Here is a 22,800-nt window from a genome sequence, read left to right as displayed (position 1 = left end):
TAGTTTAACCGAAACGCGATAAGATGATGATACTGACGCTCCAAATTCAATGGTTATGGTGTTGAGGGAGGCGGAAGCGGACCTGAGACGCCGGCGATTTGACAGCGACGCCATGCCAACAGATGCCACCGCGGCACATTTCGTGGCCGTGATCGCGAGTCATCAGCGTCCTCGTGGCTTTGCGCGAGACATCCCACGTAAGGCTCGCAATCAGGATAAACGCCACCACCGCCGTGGAGAGGATGAGGACGCAGCTGCCGCTGAAGCTCCGGCCAGTGGCCAGGCCGTAAGCTTTCATAGCAGCAATCACCAACAGGTATAGAGTTGTCAAATTCCCCACCACCGCGTCGGAAATCGGCATGCTGTGGAGCTTTCTAAAGCATGAATTTGTCGGTGGGGGGGTGGGTGAAAATTGTAGGTTGAAGATTTGGAGAGGGTGGGGGGAAGGGATGATGATGAGCTTGGGGAGGAGGCAATTAAATGCTTGGGATGGGGGCCGTTTTAGGTGTGAAGAGGAGAGCCAACTTTTCTTTCGGTATCGAGCTTATCTCCTTTGGGCTCAGTGTTTGGTTGTCTTTTATAAAAGAATATAAGGTAAACACTAAGCAAATAAGCATCATCCCGCCGTTGCCAATCATGACCTCATTTCTATATAACCAAAAATCATGAGGCCACTACACTCCCAAACTCATCAACTCTAATTCCTTATGATATTTATAAGGGAAATTCTAATTAAGTCCGATCACATTTATTATAATATAAATATATTACAATTATTTTATAATTAATTTGGTGTGATGGAATAAAAGGACGAACTCCGAACTACCTTAAAGCCTAAACCAATCTTAGTCAGTGCATGCTTTAAAACCCAAATTAGGTATGGAGAGGCTCTCCAAATTTTTAATTTTTAGACAGTTGAGTCAATCACAGTCTACATTGTGTGGTATCTTTAGTCCTTTGGTCTTGTACCATAAAATACAATTAAGAATATTGGGTAAATTTTAATAATATTTTATTTGAAATAATCAAGTATATCGAGAAATATCTATAAATATGACTATCTAATCCAATCATATTAAAGTGACGTAATCTATTAAAGTAATAACTGTCGACGAGGGAAGGGGAATAGCGATTGGGAGGGGGGAGAGGAGGCGGCCACACTGGGAAGGGAGAGGGATGCAGGTGGCAGCGCAACCGCACATCTGGGATGAGGGAGGATGGCTATGACCTGTTGATTTTTGTCGCATTAGATTTGAGTCGTTGATTTATAAAATAAAAAATTTAATAATTTTAATTATAACATGAATACTTTTTATAATTAAATAAAGTACAAAAAAACAAAAAAAATGACTGCATGTAATATGTAATATATAAAAAATCAAAACTTGCGAGAAATTTTGCTCAATTTCAAAATAACGGAGGGCTTTTTTTCCAGCTCGTTTTTTTTTTTTTTTAAAGAAAAGATTTTATAATAGAGTTTGTATATAACCCAAAACCCCGGTCTTCAGATGCCCCACGAAAACTCCACGCCTACTAAGGCAACGTCAAGCGATGGAAGCGTTCGACGTAGTATGAAATTCATTTGCACCGTCATAATTTCCATTTTCCACACTGCCAATTTCAAACCAATCAGAACGCTCTTACTCGTGATTAACTCTTGTAAGAAACCTGGTTGTATATATTTCACTCACACTCTTCACTCTCACTTGGCTCAACAACAATCTGGATTTTCCTAGCAAATCAGAATGAGGAAGTGGACGATCTCCGTTCTCTTTCTGTTATGCCTTTTGTTTCTTTTTCCAGATCAAGGTACTAAATTAAGTTATTCATTATTTATGATGCGTTTATCTTGGCGATTAATTAATGAAGCATTTCGAAGAATGTTTCATCGACGTGCTTCAGTTTTATTGTTTTATGCTTGTTTGGTCGCAATGTTTTATCTTTTGTTTTTGAAGTCTCCATGGATATTGAAACATTTTAGGTAGGAAAATACATGTAAATGCAAAAGGTGATTCAGATGCTTCGGTTGATCCGCCGAAGGTGGAGGAGAAGATCGGCGCTGTTCCAAATGGATTATCTACCGATTCCAATGTCGCTAAAAGGTATTTGATCGTTTTGATGGAAATTTATTCATATTTATTTCGTGAACAAGAAATGTACGTTTATATTATTTGCTGCTGTGATTTAGAGAAGCGGAGTCTATGTCAAGAAGAACGCTCCGAGCCAATGCAGAGAGGTTTGAGTTCCAGGCAGAGGTCTCGCGGCTGATGGATATTATTATCAACTCTCTTTACAGCAACAAAGATATTTTTTTGAGAGAGTTGATCTCAAATGCTTCAGACGTATGTCATTTTCTTGTTTTGTGTTGTCTGCTTAGCCTTTAAGAGTATATTTCGGAAAATATACGAGTTTGATCTGTGGATTTTGTTGGTTATTTAGGCTCTGGACAAGATTAGATTCTTATCGCTTACTGACAAGGAAGTTTTGGGTGAAGGTGACGATGCCAAGCTGGAGATGCAGGTTAGTTTTTAATGGATAACAATGTTGCTTAGATTTTCCCGTGTAGTTCTGAGAAAGCTTAACAGTATGAGGTTGTTATTATATTGTTATATAATGCTTTGAATAGTACATTTATAATGGCTTTATATAGTAGTTTCAGGATTTATAAGCTTGTATAGCTGAAATTGTATGAATTTCACAAGGATATTTGAATAGCAAATGACTGTTTACTGAAGCTTGTAACAATTTGAAGTTTGAGCAGTTCACTTTACATTGTTGCAGTAGAAAAATTTTGAGTAGCTGAAACAACAATGTGCACAATTTATTATTATACTTGAATCATTTTCAGAAAATTAATTGACTCATTCTGATCTCTCATGTCACGGATTTAATCTATGCAGATAAAGTTGGACAAAGAAAAAAAAATACTTTCAATCCGTGATAGAGGTATAGGAATGACTAAGGAGGACTTAATCAAGAATTTGGGTACCATTGCTAAATCCGGAACTTCAGGTATTCATACTGATCTGAAGCAAGCATAATTATTGCTTTAAAACTTGCTATTCTCTAGGTTTTTGTTGCTTAAAAGTAATCATTCACTTATTATTCATAATTTTTTGTCTATATAGCATTTGTGGAAAAAATGCAGACAAGTGGAGATCTTAACCTCATTGGGCAATTTGGTGTTGGATTCTACTCAGTATATCTTGTTGCCGATTACGTTGAAGTGATTAGCAAACACAATGATGATAAGCAGTATGACTTTTTTGACCTCCATTCTTTATAATAGATTTTCCCTTGCAGATGGTAATGTTATGATGTTTGAAATTTCTAACCACTTCCAGGCATGTCTGGGAGTCAAAGGCTGATGGGGCTTTTGCTATTTCAGAAGATGAGTGGAATGAGCCACTTGGTCGTGGAACTGAAATCAGGTTGCATCTCAGAGATGAAGCACAGGAGTACTTGGATGAGTACAAATTGAAGGTTGGTAGTCTGTGTACTGTCTTTTATCCTTGAGGTGTAAGTAGTTGGAGTTTTCCATAACTGTGACAGCTTAGATTGGATGAGAAGCCTCTGGAGATTGTGCATCTGGTAATTTACCAAGCGTAGAATATACTATGCGTAGGACATTGGTAATTCACACTTGAAGTTTAGCCACTTCTAGTAATTCTTTTTCTCTCTTCCACTTCTGATTATGTGGCCCCAACTTCAGTTCTGTATGGCACAGTTTTGTTGATATTTCTAGAAATGGCATGCATTTGTTTCTATCATGTGGGATGATTACTTTGATCCATGTTTGGCGATCTATAATTCTACATATTTGGTTTATAAATATCCAGATAGCTGTGTTGATTTGTATTTGGATCTCTTTAAGCATTGAAGGGTCACTTGAAAGACAATTAGTAAATGTCTTGGGAGAAACCCATGTTGGACATTTGACTTAGACTTAAATGCCTTTAGCTTGGTTACAGTTCTCTTTCTCTCCTGTCAGTACAAAGATAAATTCTGGTTTGATCTTTTTAGGAGTATTTCGTATACGTAATTGTTTCAACTTAATATCATTATAAAGTGACAAGTACAATAAGACATGAGGCGGAGGATTAAACCATTAAGTAGTGATATTTGAGCTAAACTTGTTCACGAGAACCATCTATGGTTTTCACCTATAATAAGTTTGGGATCACAATACATTTTGTTGATTTATCATACTTTTTTAAATGTCGCATCATTATGTATCATCGTCGAGGCTATAACAAATCGAATCTATTTTTTTGTTGCAGGAGTTGGTGAAAAGGTATTCTGAATTTATCAACTTCCCTATACACCTATGGGCTAGCAAAGAAGTGGATGAGGAGGTTCCTGCAGATGAAGATGAGTCCAGTGTTGATGAGGAAACACGTACGCATGATTTATGTGTAGAGCTTCCTTTGTAATTGTACATGTTCTGTCACTGATTTTATTTGAATGATATTAGTAAAGGTCTGCATGCATGAAGTCTCATTTCTCACTGCACTCCATGAACAGCTGAAAATAAATCTTCTGAGGAAGAGGAAGATACCGATAAAGATGAGGATGAGAAAAAATCTAAGACCAAGACAGTGAAGAAAACTACCTATGAGTGGGAACTTCTGAATGATGTGAAAGCTATATGGCTAAGGAATCCAAAGAAGGTGACTGATGAAGAATATACAAAATTCTATCACTCTTTGGCCAAGGTGTGTGCCATATCCAGCCTAGTGGATCATATGCAGCCCAAGTGTTACTATCTTCTAGGGGAGCTCCTTTACGGTTTTCATTAACATATTTACCTCCACTGGCAGGACTTTGGTGATGAGAGGCCTTTAACATGGAGTCACTTTACTGCTGAAGGTGATGTTGAGTTCAAGGCTGTACTATTCGTGCCTCCCAAGGCTCCTCATGATCTGTATGAGAGTTACTACAAATCAAAGAATTCCAATTTGAAATTATACGTCAGACGGGTGTTTATCTCAGATGAATTTGATGAACTTCTGCCCAAGTACCTGAACTTCTTGAGGGTAATCTTTGTTTTCTCAAACTCGTGGAATGTTAATGTTATGATTATATTGAGCATTGGGATGTGCTCCTTACTGTATTGGGTTATCAGGGACTTGTTGATTCTGATACCTTGCCACTTAACGTATCAAGAGAAATGCTACAACAGCATAGCAGCTTGAAAACAATAAAGAAGAAACTCATTCGCAAGGCCCTTGATATGATTCGCAAAATTGCTGATGAGGACCCTGATGAGTCTAGTGATAAAGACAAGAAAGGTATGACACAGACTAGAGATACTTGTATCTGTTACAAGAGAACTTTTGCCCGGAGTTCGCAAGTCAACAAAACGAATTCAAAGTGCTTATTGAAGTAGTGCATTTGCTTTTATCTTTCTTGCAGTTATACATGAAGGAAAATAAGTATTGATGTTGTTATATGTGTTGTTTTCTGTTTACCTCTCCAACCCCTCCAACCCAAGCCTCATTTGATTATGAAATTCAATGCTGCTGCAGGTATTGAAGAATCCAATGACAGCAGAGACAAGAAAGGCCAATACATGAAATTCTGGAATGAATTTGGCAGGTCAATTAAGCTCGGTATTATTGAGGATGCAACTAACAGAAACCGCCTGGCTAAGCTTCTTCGGTTTGAGACGTAAGGAGATCAGGGTATATTACAACCTTTTGCAATCTAAACAATAAGTTCTTTTGAAAGATTAATATTGTGGTGTTTTGCTCTTTGCAGCAATAAATCAGACGGTAAATTAACTTCACTGGATCAATACATCTCAAGAATGAAGTCTGGACAAAAAGATATCTTTTATATTACTGGAACAAGCAAGGAACAATTGGAGAAATCTCCATTCCTTGAGAGGCTGACAAAGAAGAACTACGAGGTAAGCTTTCATCCAAGTGTCAATGACCTCATGGCTAAAGGTCTATTCCTGTACTTTTCAGTATATATACCTGAAAGTGCTTTTCCTGTGAGCTCACACCCTTAAATTTTCAATTTTCACTTGCAGGTTATTCTCTTCGCTGATCCAGTGGATGAATATCTGATGCAATATCTGACGGACTATGAAGACAAGAAGTTCCAGAACGTATCTAAAGAGGGACTGAAAATAGGGAAGGATTCGAAAGACAAAGCACTTAAGGAGTCATTCAAGGAGTTGACTAAATGGTGGAAAGGTGCCCTTGTCAGCGAGAATGTTGATGACGTGAAAATAAGCAACCGTTTGTCAGGCTCACCATGTGTAGTAGTGACATCAAAGTATGGTTGGAGTGCAAACATGGAAAGGATAATGCAGTCTCAAACTCTCTCAGATGCTAGGAAGCAGTCTTACATGCGCGGCAAAAGAGTGCTTGAAATTAATGCAAGGCACCCAATAATCAAGGAGCTTCGAGAGAGAGTAGTGAAGGACCCTGAGGTACTTTTGACTCAGTATCTAAGACATGGCTTTTCTCTTTGTGATGTTGTAATCTTGATTAAATCTTTCATCCTCTTCCTTCTACAGGATGAAAGTGTAAAGCAAACAGCACAACTCATGTATCAGACAGCCCTTCTGGAGAGTGGTTTTATACTAAATGATCCCAAGGATTTCGCTTCCCGAATCTACAGCTCGGTGAAAAACAGCCTCCGAATCAGCCCGGATGCAACAGTTGAGGAGGAAGACGATGTAGAAGAAGCCGAGGCTGAACCCAACACAAAAGAAACAGGATCGTCCTCTAAGAGTGAAGAAGAAGATGTGAAGGACGAGTTGTAGGCTTACTTTCTCTTAGATCGTCCCTCTAATGAGAAAATCATTGAGATGGTGCTTTCTTGTTAGAGGCATTGGTTAGGATTTAGAATTGCCAGTGTCAATTTGTAGGTCAGTGCAAACATAAGCACCACGGATTTTGTGCTGCTGCATTCCTTTGTCTACAAACTGTTTGGACTGCGGCAGTGTGTTTTCTCTCTGAATTGTAGAATGCTAATTTATATTTCCTTATTCTTTATTTCAGTCTTTTGTGAAAGTTACTATGGTTTCAAACTGATAATACAACTCAACTGAAGTTTTGTAGAACGTGAAGCTTGAGAGAAGTACGGGGAAACAATTTAACTAATCTCAATGCCATTGTGTTTCACAAAACATGCACCGTCAAATTGTCCATCTCCTGTGGTAGCATCTGCACTGTTAAATATGGTAAATTGCATTAACTCTTTTAAAATCAGATTTAAATATACAAACAAATCCATGTTATTTACAAAATTACAAGTAAACTTTTTAAAGTTGCAGGTGCAAAATCGACAATTTTCAGCATGTGCAATTCGCAAAACAGTCCTTGGTAAATGCCCATTGTGAATCTGTTTATTCTTAAATTCTCCAACTTACTAACGACGCAAGCTTTTGCAAGTTAGCGATGAAACTTGAAATCTTATAATTTCAAATGCAGAACAGATGCATGCCATAATTTTCTCATGATTGGAATTTATGTTGTTTTTAATTCAACACATGATCATCACTTTTGCCAAATGAAAGCAAAGTGCGAGAGGAGAGAGCTTTACCAAAAATACAAGATTCCTGTGTCTTCATCAGATACATCTTATCTCAGGCACAACATTGAACCGCACAAATCAACCTTTAATTGCAACCGTCCACCAATAAAATAATAATAATAATAATAATTACACTCTTATTTCTTGAAATTTTAGTGTAATTATTCGTTTGATTTGAGAAATTACATTTAAATCTAACAAATAAGTCCCCTCGTTAGTCAAAATTCATCAAATCTGCTGATATTAACAAAAAAAAAAAAAGAAATAAAAATTGATATTTACTCTCGATTAACTTATTATTGACTTATTGCAAATCAAATAATTTTTTTATGATTAAACTACCTTTATAATGGTGAAGATATACGTCCTCTCATGCATTAATGCATGAAGACGTATAAGAATAATTTGATCATAAAAATATTTATTTGACCTGCAATAAATTTGTAATAAGTTAATCGAAAGTAAACATAGATTTTTTTTTCATTTTTTTGTTAATATTAGTAAATTTGGTGAATTTTGACTAACGGGAAATTTATTTGTTAGACAAAGCAAACCTCAGGGATGTTTAATGTAATTTCTCAAACTACAAAAGAATTTATATGTAATTACATCAAACTTTAAAGAAAAAAGTGTAATTATCTCTGAAAAAACATCACTCGCTCGTGAAGTTTTGTTTAGTTAGAGCCGCGTCCCCAAAAACTAAAGAGTCGGACGCTTAGCGCATAAAGGTGAATAAATGAATCACAAGACTGATGGATCTATCTGTCTATTCCTTTATTTATGCATTCATTTCTCTACTCTTTAAGATAAAATATATTTATTTAAAAAAATCAAAAAGTTCTCCATCTAAGGAAGCAATTAAACTTCCTTACACATTGCGTTTGAATCTATAGATTCGAAGATAGGAATTTTGAATATCAAACAAGTGTCGTTATAAGACCAGTCAATTTTGAAGTTGGCAATTTAGGACATCAAGTATAATTTTTGGTGCAATTTGAGGACTCTGGCAGCCAATGTCTCAAAAAATGACCGAAAAATGATGATGTGACATTTTTTTAGAGTTTTAGAATTGGGGTTTTTGCTAACAAAACTCCAAAAATCAAATCATTGCTACATAGGAGGCTTATCATTGTCCAGTCATTTATGGGGTCTTTGGTGGCCGGAATCCTTAAATTACACAAAAGTTTAAATGTAATATGATAAATTGCTAACTCCAAAATCGAATGTACTTATAGTACTACTCTCCATAATGTGTTGGATCAAAATTGCAATTCAATGATCTGAAATATAACAAATTCTTCAAATCTGTTTAAATAATTCCACATTAAAAAGAATCTTAAATCATTTTGAATGATATTTTGTGAAATATATATATGTATGGTAGGTAGGTAAGAGGGCATGGTGGCAGACAATACATGATTCCATGAAATATTATGGTTGGAATGGTAAAAGAATGAGACTAACTACCAAGCTTGTTCTTCCAGTAAAGTAAAGTAGCCAAGCTTTGCTTAAAAGAGCATCCACCAACCACTACTTATACACCTCAACAAAAAGTTTCATCATCAAGCAATCTCACCTGCTTTTTCTTTTATTATCATAAATATATATCTCTCATTTTTCTAACTAAATATTACAATTAAAGAAAATAAAATACCATCTATATCTTAATTTGTTCATTAATCAAATGGGTGAAAAAAATAATTAGTATAACACTGTTAAGTAATATATTTGATCAGTTTGATAAAAAAAAAAATAATAGTTATAGAGTAGTGTGTCATTAATTTCTGTACACATATGAGCTTGCAAAATTGTGGTTTTGCTATCATTGTGTGTGAGAATGAGAATCTCTCAATTTGGATGATTCCTATAACTGAAGCAAAATTGAGATTGAGGACAAGATTAACGTTGTTGCACTAATGAGATCCAAATTATGTGATGAGCCTCCGGTCACGAAATTTGGCAGCCACGGCGGTAGGTTATTGTCTTGTGCCTGAGAACTCGACCCATCGGCTGGTAGCCCGCTTGTGGTTCCGGCCGCCATCCCTGGTGGTGAAGAGTCTCTTGAAGATTTCTGACTGCAAAAGATTGATTGCTAGTTAATATGTGCAATCCAAAGTTTTAGCATTGGTCTGATTTTTCTAATATAATTAATATGGAGCTTAAAAAATGTTACATTATTGCGTATATAATTTGAGGCTTAATGAAATTAGATTTGAAATTAAATGAAACAGTTACATTATACAGTTTAAAGTTAACATAAATTTGAGGTACACATTACAAAGCAAAGGTTTTGCAAGGAAAAAGTTAAACCAGATACACACGTCCACTCAAGTGAAAAAAGTAGATCTTATAGTACAATATTAGAAAGCAAAGTCACTAAAAGATTCTTCTCATTTGCTTCCTTTATTACTACTACTATTCTTGTGGGAAAAAAAAAATTGCATTTTACGTCTCACAAAATAGTTTTATTATTATAATTTCATTATTTTTTAATTCATCACGTTGCATCTCATAATTCTTAAAAATTTATAATTAATTTTAATTCCAAATTTTAACTCTGTTAAATTTTTTTACGAAAGCAACCTTAATGATCTTTACTCTTTTATATTAAATCTAAGTGCTTAACAAAATTATGCTTTTATAGAATACCGAGTGGGAAGAGCAGTTTACCTTATCTGAAAGATGAAAATGACAGTAATTAAAGTAAATATGAGGATAAGATTACAAATAATTTTGCAGGGAAAATGAATCTTCCGTACCTTGTGTGTGAAGGGCAGAATGTAATCGTATAATCTGCTCCACTACACGTAAAAGTACTCGTAGCATCATCGTACGCGTAGCTGTACGATTTCGGGCATGCATTCTTGAATATCTCCGAGTACATCGACGGCCGACACGTATCCGGCGACCCGTACGCCCCGCTACAACAATACTCTGGGCTTCTAAACGCCTCGCACGCACTCTTACATGCCTGCCCCTCCCCTGCCCGCAGCTCTTTGGGGCACATACTGTTCAGATCGGTTACGCACCCAGTCGAACCACAAGTGCCCGAACCGCCCACCGTTTCGATGAGCATGGGCAGGTTGTAGCCGTCAACAAGGCTGACGTCGTAGAAATCTTGGGCGGCGCCTGAGCCTATAGTGAATTCAGCTAAAGTGATTGCACTCCATTTGGTTGGAGCCGCAGTCGCCTGTGGCGCAGCTACCCTGACCGGTGGCGGAGTCAAATGAGCATCCGGTACGGCCCCAGAATCTGCCGGACCAACCCGGCTGAGCTTGGAATGACCTGGTGGCGCCGGGTTGGAGTTGGAAACCGGTGGTATCTAGACCGGAGCTGCCGGCATTGGAGAGTATTCCGGGCCACACGGTGTAGTCGCATCGGTTTACTAGCGTAAATGTAGTCCCTAAACTACCTGAAAAACATTAGAAAACAAGAAGATGAGGTAATGAGCACTATACATGCAATGTAAGAAAAATGGGAAGGTTCATTGCAAGAATTAATTAGTGTACCTTTGGGATTAATAGAGAGGAAAAAGAGGGTGATGATATAAAGAGAGTAGGAATTAAAAGGCCATGGAGAGGACATTGGGAGGAGTGGACGATGAAAATGTGGTCGGACGAGGAGAGTGATTGCAATTGTATGTGAGAGGGTTTTGGAGATATTGATGAAAGCAGCTGCAAGAACATATACACATATGGGATTGAGAGAGAAAACTGGGTGGTATCCATCAAAAAAACTCTATGTTGTATATATATATACTTTGTATTTGTTGATGCAACTTTTTCTGCGTGGGCATTTGTTGACTATGCATTACTTTTTCTATATATTAAATCTAAAGGTATGGAAGATTGATAGTATAAGATGGATATAATATACAGTACTAGGTATAATGCTCAAATGAAATAAGTTAGAGGAGGGTACGTGTTTGCTGAGTGTAAACCGACCCAATAGCAATTAAAATTGACATAGAGTATCTTTTTTATTAGGGGTCAATTACAACTAATGACTATAATTAGAACTTAGATTGCCCGGAAAATGAAAAAGGCAATAATTTGTTAGGATGCGTAATTACTACTGCAGTTGAATTAATTATATAATTAAGTGAAATGTACTTGTTGTTGTGTGATTTGTAATCATTTCAAAAGAATAATTGATTATATAATAATTAAGTGTATCATAATTACTATATAACTGATTTGATTCACCCATACTTAAAATTTTAGTAAGAAATATTGTTTGAAGGGGATGTGATTGGGATAATTGTATGGTGGTTTGGTTTTACTCAAGTTATGGAGTTGATTGATTGATTGATTGATTAACGGAGTGGGGATTATAAGCTGATAATCATATTAGAATGAGAGGATTTGGGACCTAAGAGCTTCATTAACTTTATTGGTTGGTGAAAAAAGGTATTTAAGAATGAATTGAGGTAATTAAGTTATAAATGTGAATGATATGGAAACATGATGATGGGAGTAAAAAGGCAAGAGAGTGGGTGTTTCCTGTGGAGGCAATTGGGGTTGGGTTCCGGCAGTGGGCTTGTGAGGGAGTAAGTAGATTAGATGTATATAGTGGGCCTACCCAAAATGTAAAGATTTCCGTACATGCCCACTTAGGTAACCTTTCCCTCTCGTTGGTTTGAAATATAGGACGATAGATGGACCCATCATCCTAAATTTCTCCATCAATCCATCTAGTGGAAAACAAAACAGATCTTGTGGACCAGATCTATGGAAACGTAATACAAAAAAAGACATCCAAGTCAGGATGGCCGAGTGGTCTAAGGCGCCAGACTCAAGTTCTGGTCCTCGTGAGAGGGCGTGGGTTCAAATCCCACTTCTGACAACCTTTTGGGTTTTTTTGGTCTCTCACTTCCGACAGCTCGGTGACACATGTTTGTTCTGGAAAAGGAAAATGGAGATATTCACCATTGTTGGCTTTATATTTTGCGCTGTCTTTGAAAATTAACCACCTACATATATAATAAATAATAAAAAGATGTAGGTGAAAAGGAAAAAGATACAAAAAAGAAAAGGGGAAAAGCAAACCAGCTGCGGCATAGACATCATCAATTCAACATATATATATATATATATGTAAACCCCTGCTGCGGGCTACGCAACAGTATGTAATATATCCTAGTTGTAAAGGCAGAGTGAAGCGAGTATGAAGACACATGCTGCTATCGTGTAAAGAGGAATCTTCTACCACCTTCCACCTACTCAATCCATTGCATTCATGCAATAATCTTTTTTCTACATACATACATATATATATGTAGAAATCTACATGTACATATTGTATATATACAGTATGTATATACCTGTTTTGCAGGTATATATATAGTATAGTATAGAAGTCAAATTGCATATACAGTGCAGAGTTAATTGGTTGACGTAGCTTTATTTGGGATAAGATGATGTTTTCGATAAAGTTGGGAGGATGTGGTATTTTAAGATTTGCCCATATATATGTAAAGAGATGATGCAATTATTAATACTATTCAAAGGAAGAAAAAGAAACATGCATGGCAAAAAAGACACCAGTCAAGAATCATGCATGGTTGATGACATGAAAAGTAGGCCTGCTTACACACCCCAACGCTATTGCATGTTGACACATACACATACACATACATGCATGCATATTATTACAAGTAGAAAAAAAACCTTCTAGATAATATTAATTTGAGCAATAGATCATAGCTTCTTGAGTATGCTATTAATGTTAACCACAAATGAGTTTGGAGAACCCCTTGCATCAACAAGTATAAATAGGCATATTGTATCCGATGTGGATTGTGTATAGAGAAAAAACTACTAACACATACAATCTACCCTTTATTCTTCAAATCTCAAACTAGTATTCCTTCAACCATCATTCCCCTTTTCTAAATTAAAATGCTAAGACATATATATACACACACATATTTTGATCCCATTTGCAGACATCAACTTTTGACCCTTGTTCTCTTTTTGGATATTGTGGACTTAAGTGTTTGTGTTTGGGATAGCTGCGGATCCAGGAGTCCTATCACTATCACCGGTATATATGAAATTGAAATCTCAATTATGTAGCTCTAAGTTAGCCGTTTCATTAAATATTGAATCAAAAAAACACCCAATTAAATAGGTTATGCGCACATTTTTTATTATTTTAGTACTCAATATACGATTTTTTTTTAAATAAAGTTATAGAATAAAAATGTCAACATGAATTTGCGCAGTACTAAAATTATCAGCCCCATATTTATAGGATTACAGGTGATATTTTCCCTAACATAATCTTACTATTAGTAGCATTTAATAAATAACAAATTAAGTATTGTAGCTATCTTGAAAAGGATATATAATTTTAGATTATTGTTTGGTTTTGGTAAATGGGCAGAGAAGAATTGGTGATAAAGTTAGAATGATTTGAGTGTTTAGGAAAGGAAGATAAGGGTTTGATGAAGACGTGATGACCATATCCAAATTAAAGCAACCAACCTTTGGTCCTTGAGAAAATGAACTATATAGCTAGGGAATGTACGTATAATTAATGTAGGTGCATGAAAACGTTGTCTGTCGTGAAAAGAGGCGCAGCCGCAGCCGCACCAAGGATCCATGCATTTCTTTACCCTTTCAGCTGTTTATGCTTTAATTTCTCTGACTGGGCCAGAGATCGATCTGGATAAGATTTCCAACCACAGAATTGAAAAGCTAGCAAGCAATTACGGTATTAATTTTTGCATGGGAGTTGAAAGGAAGATTGTGTTGTGCTGGGTGGGCTTAAATATAATTTACCCGTCTTAACCGAAAAGCGTAAAAAGAAAAGGTAAATTGTATTATTTTTAGTGTTATAGGAGGATAAATTGTACTTTGTTTTTTCACAGGGACATTTTTACACATTTTTGTTAACACGGAAGGGTAAATTATATTTAACCCGCACACGTAAGCAAAACGAGAACCATAACGTGGATTGAATTTTATGTTGCAATTTCAATTGCATCTTCTAGCTACTCAATTTTACATTATGTATACAAAAATTATATCATTGATTTTATTTAAAAGAAAAATAATACACGTAAATTGTATAAAATGAAATAGAAAATTTGGTGTCATGGAAGTGTCAAAAAGGGTGTATACATAATTAGTAAATATCTTCTTAGTTAAGTTATCTTTTGTATTTTTGTAGATAAATATGGATTAATTACGTAAGTCGGGGGATACATAAAATCAGAAGCCCCTTTATGGATTTAATTAGCTAAAGTCAATTCCGTGTTTAGAATGACTTATTGTTATAATTGATTTTTTTTCTGATATGTAAAATCAATCTTTAATTTTATATATATATATATATATAAGTCCTCTAATTAAATCTTGATATAATAAATCATAAAATAAATATGCAAATCATGTGATTAAATACTTTGGTTAAGGTAAAGAAAACTAAAAGATAAATTAAAGTATTCAATATTCCAAATTTGAGATTATTGTATATATACATATACATACATATATATATGTATCTACAATTTTTCCAAGATAATTAATTACTAGATAAAACATTAATGTTGTGTAGAAAAGTAATAATATTATACCAATAATAGTAATAATAATAAATTGGAAAATTTAGAAATCAAAAATGTCAAACTTGAACTAATACCTCAACTTGACCATAACCAAGTCGGCCCAGTTGTGTATGACCAGGCCTTGGGCTCAAGGCCCAATCCTAATTCTCTACGAATCTTACACGAAAAATATTTTTCTCTTTTCCATTCAATGGATAAGGCATGCTAAGAAGTAAGAAGTCCCATTTGCCAACAACTTTTATAAAAATCCTAATTTTATGTGTAATTTGGATAGATGGATTTAAAATTATGAATTTTAAAATTTTAACAATTATTATTTGAACTTATTTAAATACTTTTAAATTTTTTAGTTATAAAATTTTCAGTAGATACTGATGTTTAATGTTTAATGTTGGAGGGATCAAAATATTCCATGCACATAGCCACATACCACCCTTTTTTCCTAAAATTGCATTCTGATAGAATGATTTCAAATTTTTATTGAATATTGATATATAAATTTTAATTTTTTTAAAATTCTTTTTTTCAAACGCGACTAAGAGATGAGCAAGAATAAGAATGGAGTGTATCCTCGTGAGAAACCTATACATTACCCGGAAGTAAGAGTCTTGAAGAAACCTAAACCAACTTAAATAACACATAAGACGTAGTTGATTTACATCACACCTCTTAACTTCTTTGTACCTATTTAATACCAACCCCATCACTACATCACATTTCTTCCCAGGCTTTGGTCATCTTCAGTTCAAATTTTTTGCACTTTTGTTGGAGTTTGAAAGCAATAATTACAATGGGTAGCTCCAACACTTTTCTTTTCTTCTGCATAATATTACTGTGTGTAAATTCCGGGGCGGCAAGAGAATTGCACTATGATTGGACTGTTTCTTTCTCCGAAGCCATGCCCCTTGGAGTTGACAAGAAGGTTCGTCCTTCTTTTTCCTATAATCTAACTTACATGCATGGCCATGTACTTGTGTGTGTGAAATGGATAGTAATGTTTTTCTAAGATTATTTTCGTGATCGATGAAGTTATAATTCTTGCAATTTCAGGTGATTGTGATCAATGATCAATTTCCAGGGCCACTTTTGAATGCAACAACAAATGATGTGGTGAACATCAACATTCACAACAACTTGACTGAATCATTCTTGATGACATGGTATTGTTTTTAGCAAGAACATTAGAACAACCTGGTTTTAGGCTACTTTAAATCATAGTAGGTCTAGATAATGGTACATGAGTTTATGGGATGTTAAGATCTTCTTGCCATTTCCACGTTTTTGAATGTAGGAATGGCGTGCAGATGAGGAGGAACTCATGGCAGGATGGGGTCCAAGAAACCAACTGCCCTATACTGCCAGGGGAGAACTGGACATACAGTTTTCAGTTGAAGGATCAGATAGGGAGTTACTTCTACTTTCCTTCGCTGTTGTTCCAAAAGGCAGCTGGAGGGTATGGCCCGATTCGCGTGAATAACCGTGCAGTTGTCCCTATTCCTTTCGCTCAACCTGATTATGAGTATGATGTACTGATCGGAGATTGGTATAATGCAGATTATCAGGTGATTATGAATGTAGATCAACAACTTTCAAGTACTAATATTAGTTGGTGTTTCACCACTCATTTTGTTGATATTTCAGCTGTTGAGATTAGCTTTGGATGGGGGCAGCGTGCTGCCTTTACCCGATGGAATTCTCATCAACGGCCTTGGACCTAATCAAGCAACTTTTGATTTTCAACCTGGTTTGTTTTCAGCTGCTTGCCTTTATCTGATGTTCTAGATTATTACATTTGATTAGTTATGGAAATTACTGTCTTTGTGGTCATCAATAATGCAGAAAACTTTGTTTCTTGATCATATTTTCTTATCCTGTTTTCCTTGATGATCAGGAGCTACATACAGGCTGAGAATCTCGAATGTGGGACTGAAAACAGCCTTGAACTTCAGAATCCAGGACCACCAGATGCTGCTGGTGGAGACTGAAGGATCCTACACTGTAAAACACTACTATGAGAGTCTGGACATCCATGTCGGTCAATCCTACTCGGTCTTAGTTACTGCAAAGAATCAGACAGAAGGCTCGTCATTTTACATGGTGGCTGCATCCCGTTTCATCCCTGTGGAGCTCATAGGAGTTGGCATTGTTCGATACTCAGGCTTTCAAGGGAAGCCGCGGGAGCCTTTACCCCCTTTCCTTGCATCATATGATTATAAATACTCTATAGACCAAGCCCTGTCAATCAGGTAGGACATTCTTAGTAGAACTGATCATAATGTTCAAGAACTGTATCAAAATTATGTTGGAGCAGATATTACCCCTTGTACTCATTATGTTTTGACAATTTTGTTTGTTGTGTAACAGGTCAGACTTATCAGTCGGAGCATCCAGGCCCAATCCGCAAGGTTCTTACCACTACGGAAGCATAAATGTGACAAGAATGCTCGTTCTGAAGAATGATGTGGCCTTCATCAATGGACAGAACAGATACACCGTGAATGGAGTTTCATTTCTGCATCCAGACACGCCATTAAAGTTAGCAGACTATTATAATCTCAGCAATGTCTTCGTGCCCGGGATCATTCCTGATGCACCATCAAACAGTCTGCCTCACCTAGGCGTTTCGGTTATCGACACTAAGTACCATGACTACGCGCATGTGGTTTTCCAGAACCCTTTGTTCTCGCCTCAGACGTGGCATTCTGATGGATTCAACTTCTTCGTTGTCGGGTAATTAACATGCCATTTTCATTATACTTGTAAGGTACTTCAGAAACAACTCGAAAACCCATCTAACGTTCCGCTCGATAACGTGTTTGAAACTGAAAATGCAGCATGGGGTTGGGCATATGGGATGAGGGGAAGATGGACACGTACAACATGGTCGATGCTATTTATCGTTCAACGGTTCAGGTTTGTGATCACGATGCCATATGTGAACTACAACAGACTGTTGTAGCGAAAACCTCTGTCTGAAACCTTTTCTGTTTTTTGTGTGAAATGATCAGGTGTATCCATTATCATGGACTGCAATCTTGATAGAGTTAGACAACATGGGAATGTGGAACCTGAGATCACAGGATGCAGAGAAATGGTATATGGGGCAAGAGGTGTACATAAGAGTGAAGGGAGTGGAACAAGATCCTTCCAAGATCTCTCCAAGGGATGAATCTCCTATCCCTCAAAATGTCATCAAATGTGGGAGAGCCCTTTAAGTTTTCTAAACCTTATACAGTCAATTTACTCTCATTCAGTTAGAACATAAGATTTTCAATTATGTAGCTTAGGATTCTCAGTAATGCTTTCATCGTTTCATGTCCATAGTAATTTTTTGAACAGCTGATTGATTACTTGTTTATCTTCTACCCCGTCGAATTGAATTCAGACTCAGTACTCAGTATCAGTGGAGTTGTTATTATACATGGCTCTACTGATTTACTTTTGAGTAGTCAAAAAAAGTTACAAGCTCCACGGTATAGATGGTACTATGATCAGCTGAAGAAATGCTAGTTCCCACACTGCTAGCGTACAAGAAATACGCCCTGGTGTGGTGAACATAAAACAGTCATTTGGTGGATTATGGTGAACATGATCCTTCAGGCAAGTTTTAAGGGGATGTGATGAGTGGTAAATGCTCGCAAACAAATATGCGAGATGGGTGTCCGCCTAAAGCCTGGTTACGACAATTGGGGCACTCCCTTCTTCACCAGTCTGATCCCTGTTTGCTTGAATGAATACTTACCTCCCCCTTACCCCCCCAACCCACTCCAAAAACAACAAAGAAAAAACAAGTTAAAGTATAGGTAAATTAAAAAGAATTTTTTAAAGTTGGTTATAATTATAAGTGTATCTTGTTATTCAAAAAATTATAAATAATTCTTTGAAATGACTCGCAAACAATAAAAAAATACTTATAATTATAACTAATCTCATAGGACTCGATGTAATTTACCCTAAAATATATATGTGAGAACTCCTTTCCAAAGGCTGGTTAATTTCAACTATAAATTCTGTATATAAGTATCATACTATGAAATATTTTACCCAGAAATCACAATAATGCTATATACAACATAGCCTAAGATCCATGTATATGATGATGTAAATCTGATGAATGAAAGAATGAATGCTCTATCTGGGATCTTCCCTAGGAGCTAAAAAGCTTGTATCTAAACCGTCTAATATATCCAAAATATTGGCTTTCGGATGTGCCAATCCTCCTCGTGGAGAGCTTCCAGCGCTCCTACTTCCCCAAAGCTTCATCCTCTTCCCCGTCACTAGTTCCTGGCTTTTGCTTAGACCAGGAACTAGCTTCCTCCTCTTCATGACCTCTTCTAACAGATTCTTGTCCTCCAGATTGAGCTCGGCTTTGTGGATTTTGTCGTTGCTATTGCTCAATGCCTTGATGTTGAAGTTCAAGCCTTTTGTAGTAGAACGAAATGGAAGAATTCTGAGCCCGTTATCTCTATATCTTACGAGGCTGATGAGACGATGGAGCCAAGTTACTAGCTCAAGGATGCAAGCATCTGCCTTACACTTATCGGCATGATAGAGGGTCTGTAAGCGAATCACATTGTTCGGTGTGCTTGTTTTCTTGCCGAATTCGTTGCTGTCAGAAAAGAAAACATAAATCAGTAAGTTTCTCACAGCAGGGAAATCTAGGAGACAATCAAATTTTGCACTGACCCTGTGTTGGCCCACTCTCCAACCCATCCAAATCCTTGATGTGCCCTGATTAGAATTGCCGACGTCGGAAAAGAAATGGTGTTTAGTTCATCGACACGCTAAGCCTCATAGTCAAACCACATATTTGTTGTGTTCATTGAATGCTAAAGAAATCTTACTTTATAGTGTCTAAAGCAAGAGGAACAAGCCATTTGAGAGTTTTTTCCATCTCAGCTTTGATCTGAGAAGCTGTGAGCTGCCAAGGTCACAGTGAAGCAGCTAAATCGGGGGAGCTTTCGGAACAGAAAAGGTTAAAAGAATTGAAGCTTTTATCCTACTTTAAACATGTAAGAACACTGTCAAAACCAAGTGAACATACCTCTTCCCCGGCATCGACCGTCTGTAATCGAGAACGAAGAGCAGTCTTGACAGTTGGTGGCAAACCATTGTACAACGTATCTCTCATATTTGGAGGTAGAGAGGTGGGGCGTGACGTCTTTAATGAATTTAAATTAATCAAGATAGAAATATATATATATATATATATATACATAAACTTTAATTACACTGCCGAAGAAATAAATTATGTGATAAACTCACGATGTTATCGATCTGAGAGATTATGTTAGCATAATGCAAAGCAAGGCCAGCAACACCTAGTCTTTCTGGTTTATCGATTGGAAACTTGCCAGTCACCGGCCGGCCTGCCATATTATGGAATAAGTACGATTTACATATCAAATACTACATATGATCATGATAAAGAGGAAACATACAGGAAAAAACAGATACATAAAGCATGTATTCATACCGTTGTCTCCAAATGCTTCAGAAATTTCTTGATGAATGAAAGTAACTACATCAACGAGATTCTCTGTAACCTTCATGATAGATATGAATGTAAATTTGAATTAGTAATTGAAAATTGACATTGTATGGTCAATTGCTGTGATTGTAAATAATTGAAGCAAGTACCTGCTCCAAACTTTTAGACCAGAGAGATTTCTTCTTCAAGCTCCTTACAAGTTTCCTTTGATGTTTTAGCTCACTCTGTAACATTGTGAGACTCTCTCCTGCAGTCACAAAAGAAACTTGAGGTCGTAAAACTGTGCTTTAGGTAATACTAAAGGCTCATCTCCTCGTATGCCTCCCACCTCCCCTCCCCTTCCCCCTTGTAAGAAAGACATTTGAAAGAGTCTCAGTCCAGAAAACATAGTCTTTAACTGAAACCAACATCACGAACCTTTTCGAGGGAGATGCAGTGAATCTACTTCCGCTAGCATCCTGTGATAATCTTGTTCAAATCTGTCCAAAGCATGCAACTCATGATACAACTCCTGCAAATTCACCAGCGTTCAGGTCTTAAGCATCCACAAGTAGAAACACAGAAAAAGCATGAGTAATTAGAACCTATGAAGCAGTATCAAACTTACAGAGGTATGCTGAGCCAGAGTGATCAGTTCGTGCATAGTCAGTTCTGCCTCTTCTCTTTGTTGTTTATGAACTTCAGGATCTGAATCCAACCTGACAGAGCGAGTGAGAGGTGTTTCAGTGGATATCTTTCTGCAACCTAAAACAGAGATGAGAAGCGTAATATATAATGCAAAGGCCTACTTGGAGAAAAATCTGTCGAGATTGTGCCATTGTGGATCTTTACACATATTTCCAAATCTGATAACCTCACGAGAGAATACGTCAAACTCCTCCCTGCACAAGTGTCAAACACAATGCAAACAGCAAAACAGTATAACTAAATATTAGGAAGTAAGAAGGAAACAGAACGGCAAAAGCATGGGAATTGCGAGCAAGAACAGGCTACACTATGGAAATAACATAATACCTTTTGTCAGAAGCAGCAATACTGAGGAGATCATTCATATCGGTCGAAACCAGCCGCCGCACCCCTTCTGAATGCAAAATTTCATTTTTCAAAAACTGGATATTTTCTTCAGAAAGAGATTGCAACAAGTTTGCTCCCTTGGCTATGGTATTGGCGACTTCAAATGCCAGTATTGATATTCTATTTCCCCTCGAAGCCACACCTGTCGTAAATCCACCTGAGTTCAAATTTGTCATGCTGCTGCCAAGAGTGTCCAGAACTTCCACTGCCTTCTCTAACCCAACAATGCCTGCCTTCCCTAGAAATGAGGTGACATGAGGTGCCTGCCATCATGCAAAGTAACTCCCAGTTAATAATAGTTCAACGTCACCGAAACCCAATGGAAATTGAGTTACCTTTGATTCTTTCAAAGGTGAAAACGAAATAAACCAAAGAACAAAAGTGCTAATTTCCTCATTGAATGGAAATGGCGGATCAGACTAACAGAAAATGGGCATAGTGGATCTACTCAGAATTGTTAAATGAAACCCCCTCATTGTACCTCTGCGATTCAGCTCACGCAGCCAAAGCACAAATTTAGTTAATTTCATAAAGAAGTGGCACGAGTGTTTTCCTTCAGTTCCTCCCAGACTATTACTGGATAACTGCTGTCATCTACCATGAGACTTTTTAGCATAACTTCTTCCTCAACCAACCAAACATTCTTATTCTTCCCTAAGGATTATCATTTGATCATCAAAGCATATCATGCTCGCTGTACTAGAACATGCAATCAAAGGATGCAACTTTTCTCAGTTCTTGCCCACTCAAAACAACACCCGATCTCATACAGCAGAAGTAAGAAGATCAGACAAAAACACGCGGCCACGCTTCCTATGATCTTCCGTCTCATAGCTACAACAAGAATTCCACAACTCATTCATAAAAATCTATACCATCAAACACCCAACATACACCCTTTTCACAATCCGAACTCCCAAATCACTTAGTCCCACACTCATCACATGAAACTAAAATCAACAAGAAATCCACAAAAAAGCAGTTTACACTTATAATATCACATACCTTGTTAGCCGGAATTCTGGCAGGTGTGGATGGCTTCAATTCCTGGGAAATCGAGAAGCGCAGCTCACCGGAATTATATAAATCATGGGGTGCCTTCTCAAAGACA

General features: G+C 36.8%; 3 protein-coding genes, 1 non-coding gene and 1 pseudogene across 4 annotated transcripts; 3 read left to right on the top strand and 2 right to left on the bottom strand.

The window, feature by feature from the left end:
- LOC105159350 (endoplasmin homolog) lies at nucleotides 1,531–7,065 on the top strand. The gene is made up of 15 exons (XM_011076388.2): nucleotides 1,531–1,809; nucleotides 1,982–2,102; nucleotides 2,189–2,342; nucleotides 2,440–2,520; nucleotides 2,901–3,012; nucleotides 3,129–3,255; nucleotides 3,345–3,483; nucleotides 4,281–4,398; nucleotides 4,525–4,715; nucleotides 4,821–5,036; nucleotides 5,126–5,291; nucleotides 5,529–5,670; nucleotides 5,761–5,911; nucleotides 6,038–6,442; nucleotides 6,530–7,065. Exons 1-15 carry the CDS (start codon nucleotides 1,746–1,748, stop codon nucleotides 6,776–6,778), a joined length of 2,436 nt encoding a protein of 811 aa, XP_011074690.1. The 5' UTR covers nucleotides 1,531–1,745; the 3' UTR covers nucleotides 6,779–7,065.
- Nucleotides 9,247–11,352, bottom strand: LOC105159349 (annotated as a pseudogene).
- On the top strand, nucleotides 12,313–12,396 carry TRNAL-CAA. Its single transcript has one exon. It is a non-coding gene; the product is annotated as a tRNA-Leu (tRNA).
- On the top strand, nucleotides 15,822–18,855 carry LOC105159584 (monocopper oxidase-like protein SKS1). The gene is made up of 8 exons (XM_011076695.2): nucleotides 15,822–16,046; nucleotides 16,175–16,284; nucleotides 16,416–16,686; nucleotides 16,766–16,868; nucleotides 17,016–17,370; nucleotides 17,489–17,854; nucleotides 17,959–18,037; nucleotides 18,133–18,855. The coding sequence occupies exons 1-8, from the start codon at nucleotides 15,915–15,917 to the stop codon at nucleotides 18,337–18,339; spliced, it is 1,623 nt and encodes a 540-aa protein (XP_011074997.2). The 5' UTR covers nucleotides 15,822–15,914; the 3' UTR covers nucleotides 18,340–18,855.
- Nucleotides 19,090–22,796, bottom strand: LOC105159583 (the record flags this gene model as incomplete). Its single annotated transcript, XM_011076694.2, has 12 exons — nucleotides 19,090–19,733; nucleotides 19,811–19,855; nucleotides 19,969–20,045; nucleotides 20,169–20,285; nucleotides 20,390–20,493; nucleotides 20,601–20,670; nucleotides 20,765–20,862; nucleotides 21,033–21,126; nucleotides 21,223–21,313; nucleotides 21,404–21,496; nucleotides 21,630–21,952; nucleotides 22,695–22,796. Coding segments are annotated over 12 exons (1,692 nt in total), but the record flags the coding sequence as incomplete, so codon positions are not given.

Source organism: Sesamum indicum, linkage group LG3 (assembly GCF_000512975.1).
Source record: "Sesamum indicum cultivar Zhongzhi No. 13 linkage group LG3, S_indicum_v1.0, whole genome shotgun sequence".
Taxonomy (NCBI): domain Eukaryota; kingdom Viridiplantae; phylum Streptophyta; class Magnoliopsida; order Lamiales; family Pedaliaceae; genus Sesamum; species Sesamum indicum.
This window is presented reverse-complemented; position numbering and strand designations above follow the sequence as displayed.

What these genes read in the sequence shown, in the direction of transcription:
- LOC105159350 (XM_011076388.2), top strand. Translation starts at nt 1,746, where the DNA reads ATGAGGAAGTGGACGATCTCCGTTCTCTTTCTGTTATGCCTTTTGTTT. An exon ending in AAACACAATGATGATAAGCA is followed by an intron (nt 3,256 to 3,344) that starts GTATGACTTTTT and finishes AACCACTTCCAG; the next exon opens with GCATGTCTGGGAGTCAAAGG. An exon ending in TCTATCACTCTTTGGCCAAG is followed by an intron (nt 4,716 to 4,820) that starts GTGTGTGCCATA and finishes CTCCACTGGCAG; the next exon opens with GACTTTGGTGATGAGAGGCC.
- LOC105159584 (XM_011076695.2), top strand. Translation starts at nt 15,915, where the DNA reads ATGGGTAGCTCCAACACTTTTCTTTTCTTCTGCATAATATTACTGTGT. An exon ending in GAATCATTCTTGATGACATG is followed by an intron (nt 16,285 to 16,415) that starts GTATTGTTTTTA and finishes TTTTGAATGTAG; the next exon opens with GAATGGCGTGCAGATGAGGA. An exon ending in TTTATCGTTCAACGGTTCAG is followed by an intron (nt 18,038 to 18,132) that starts GTTTGTGATCAC and finishes TGAAATGATCAG; the next exon opens with GTGTATCCATTATCATGGAC.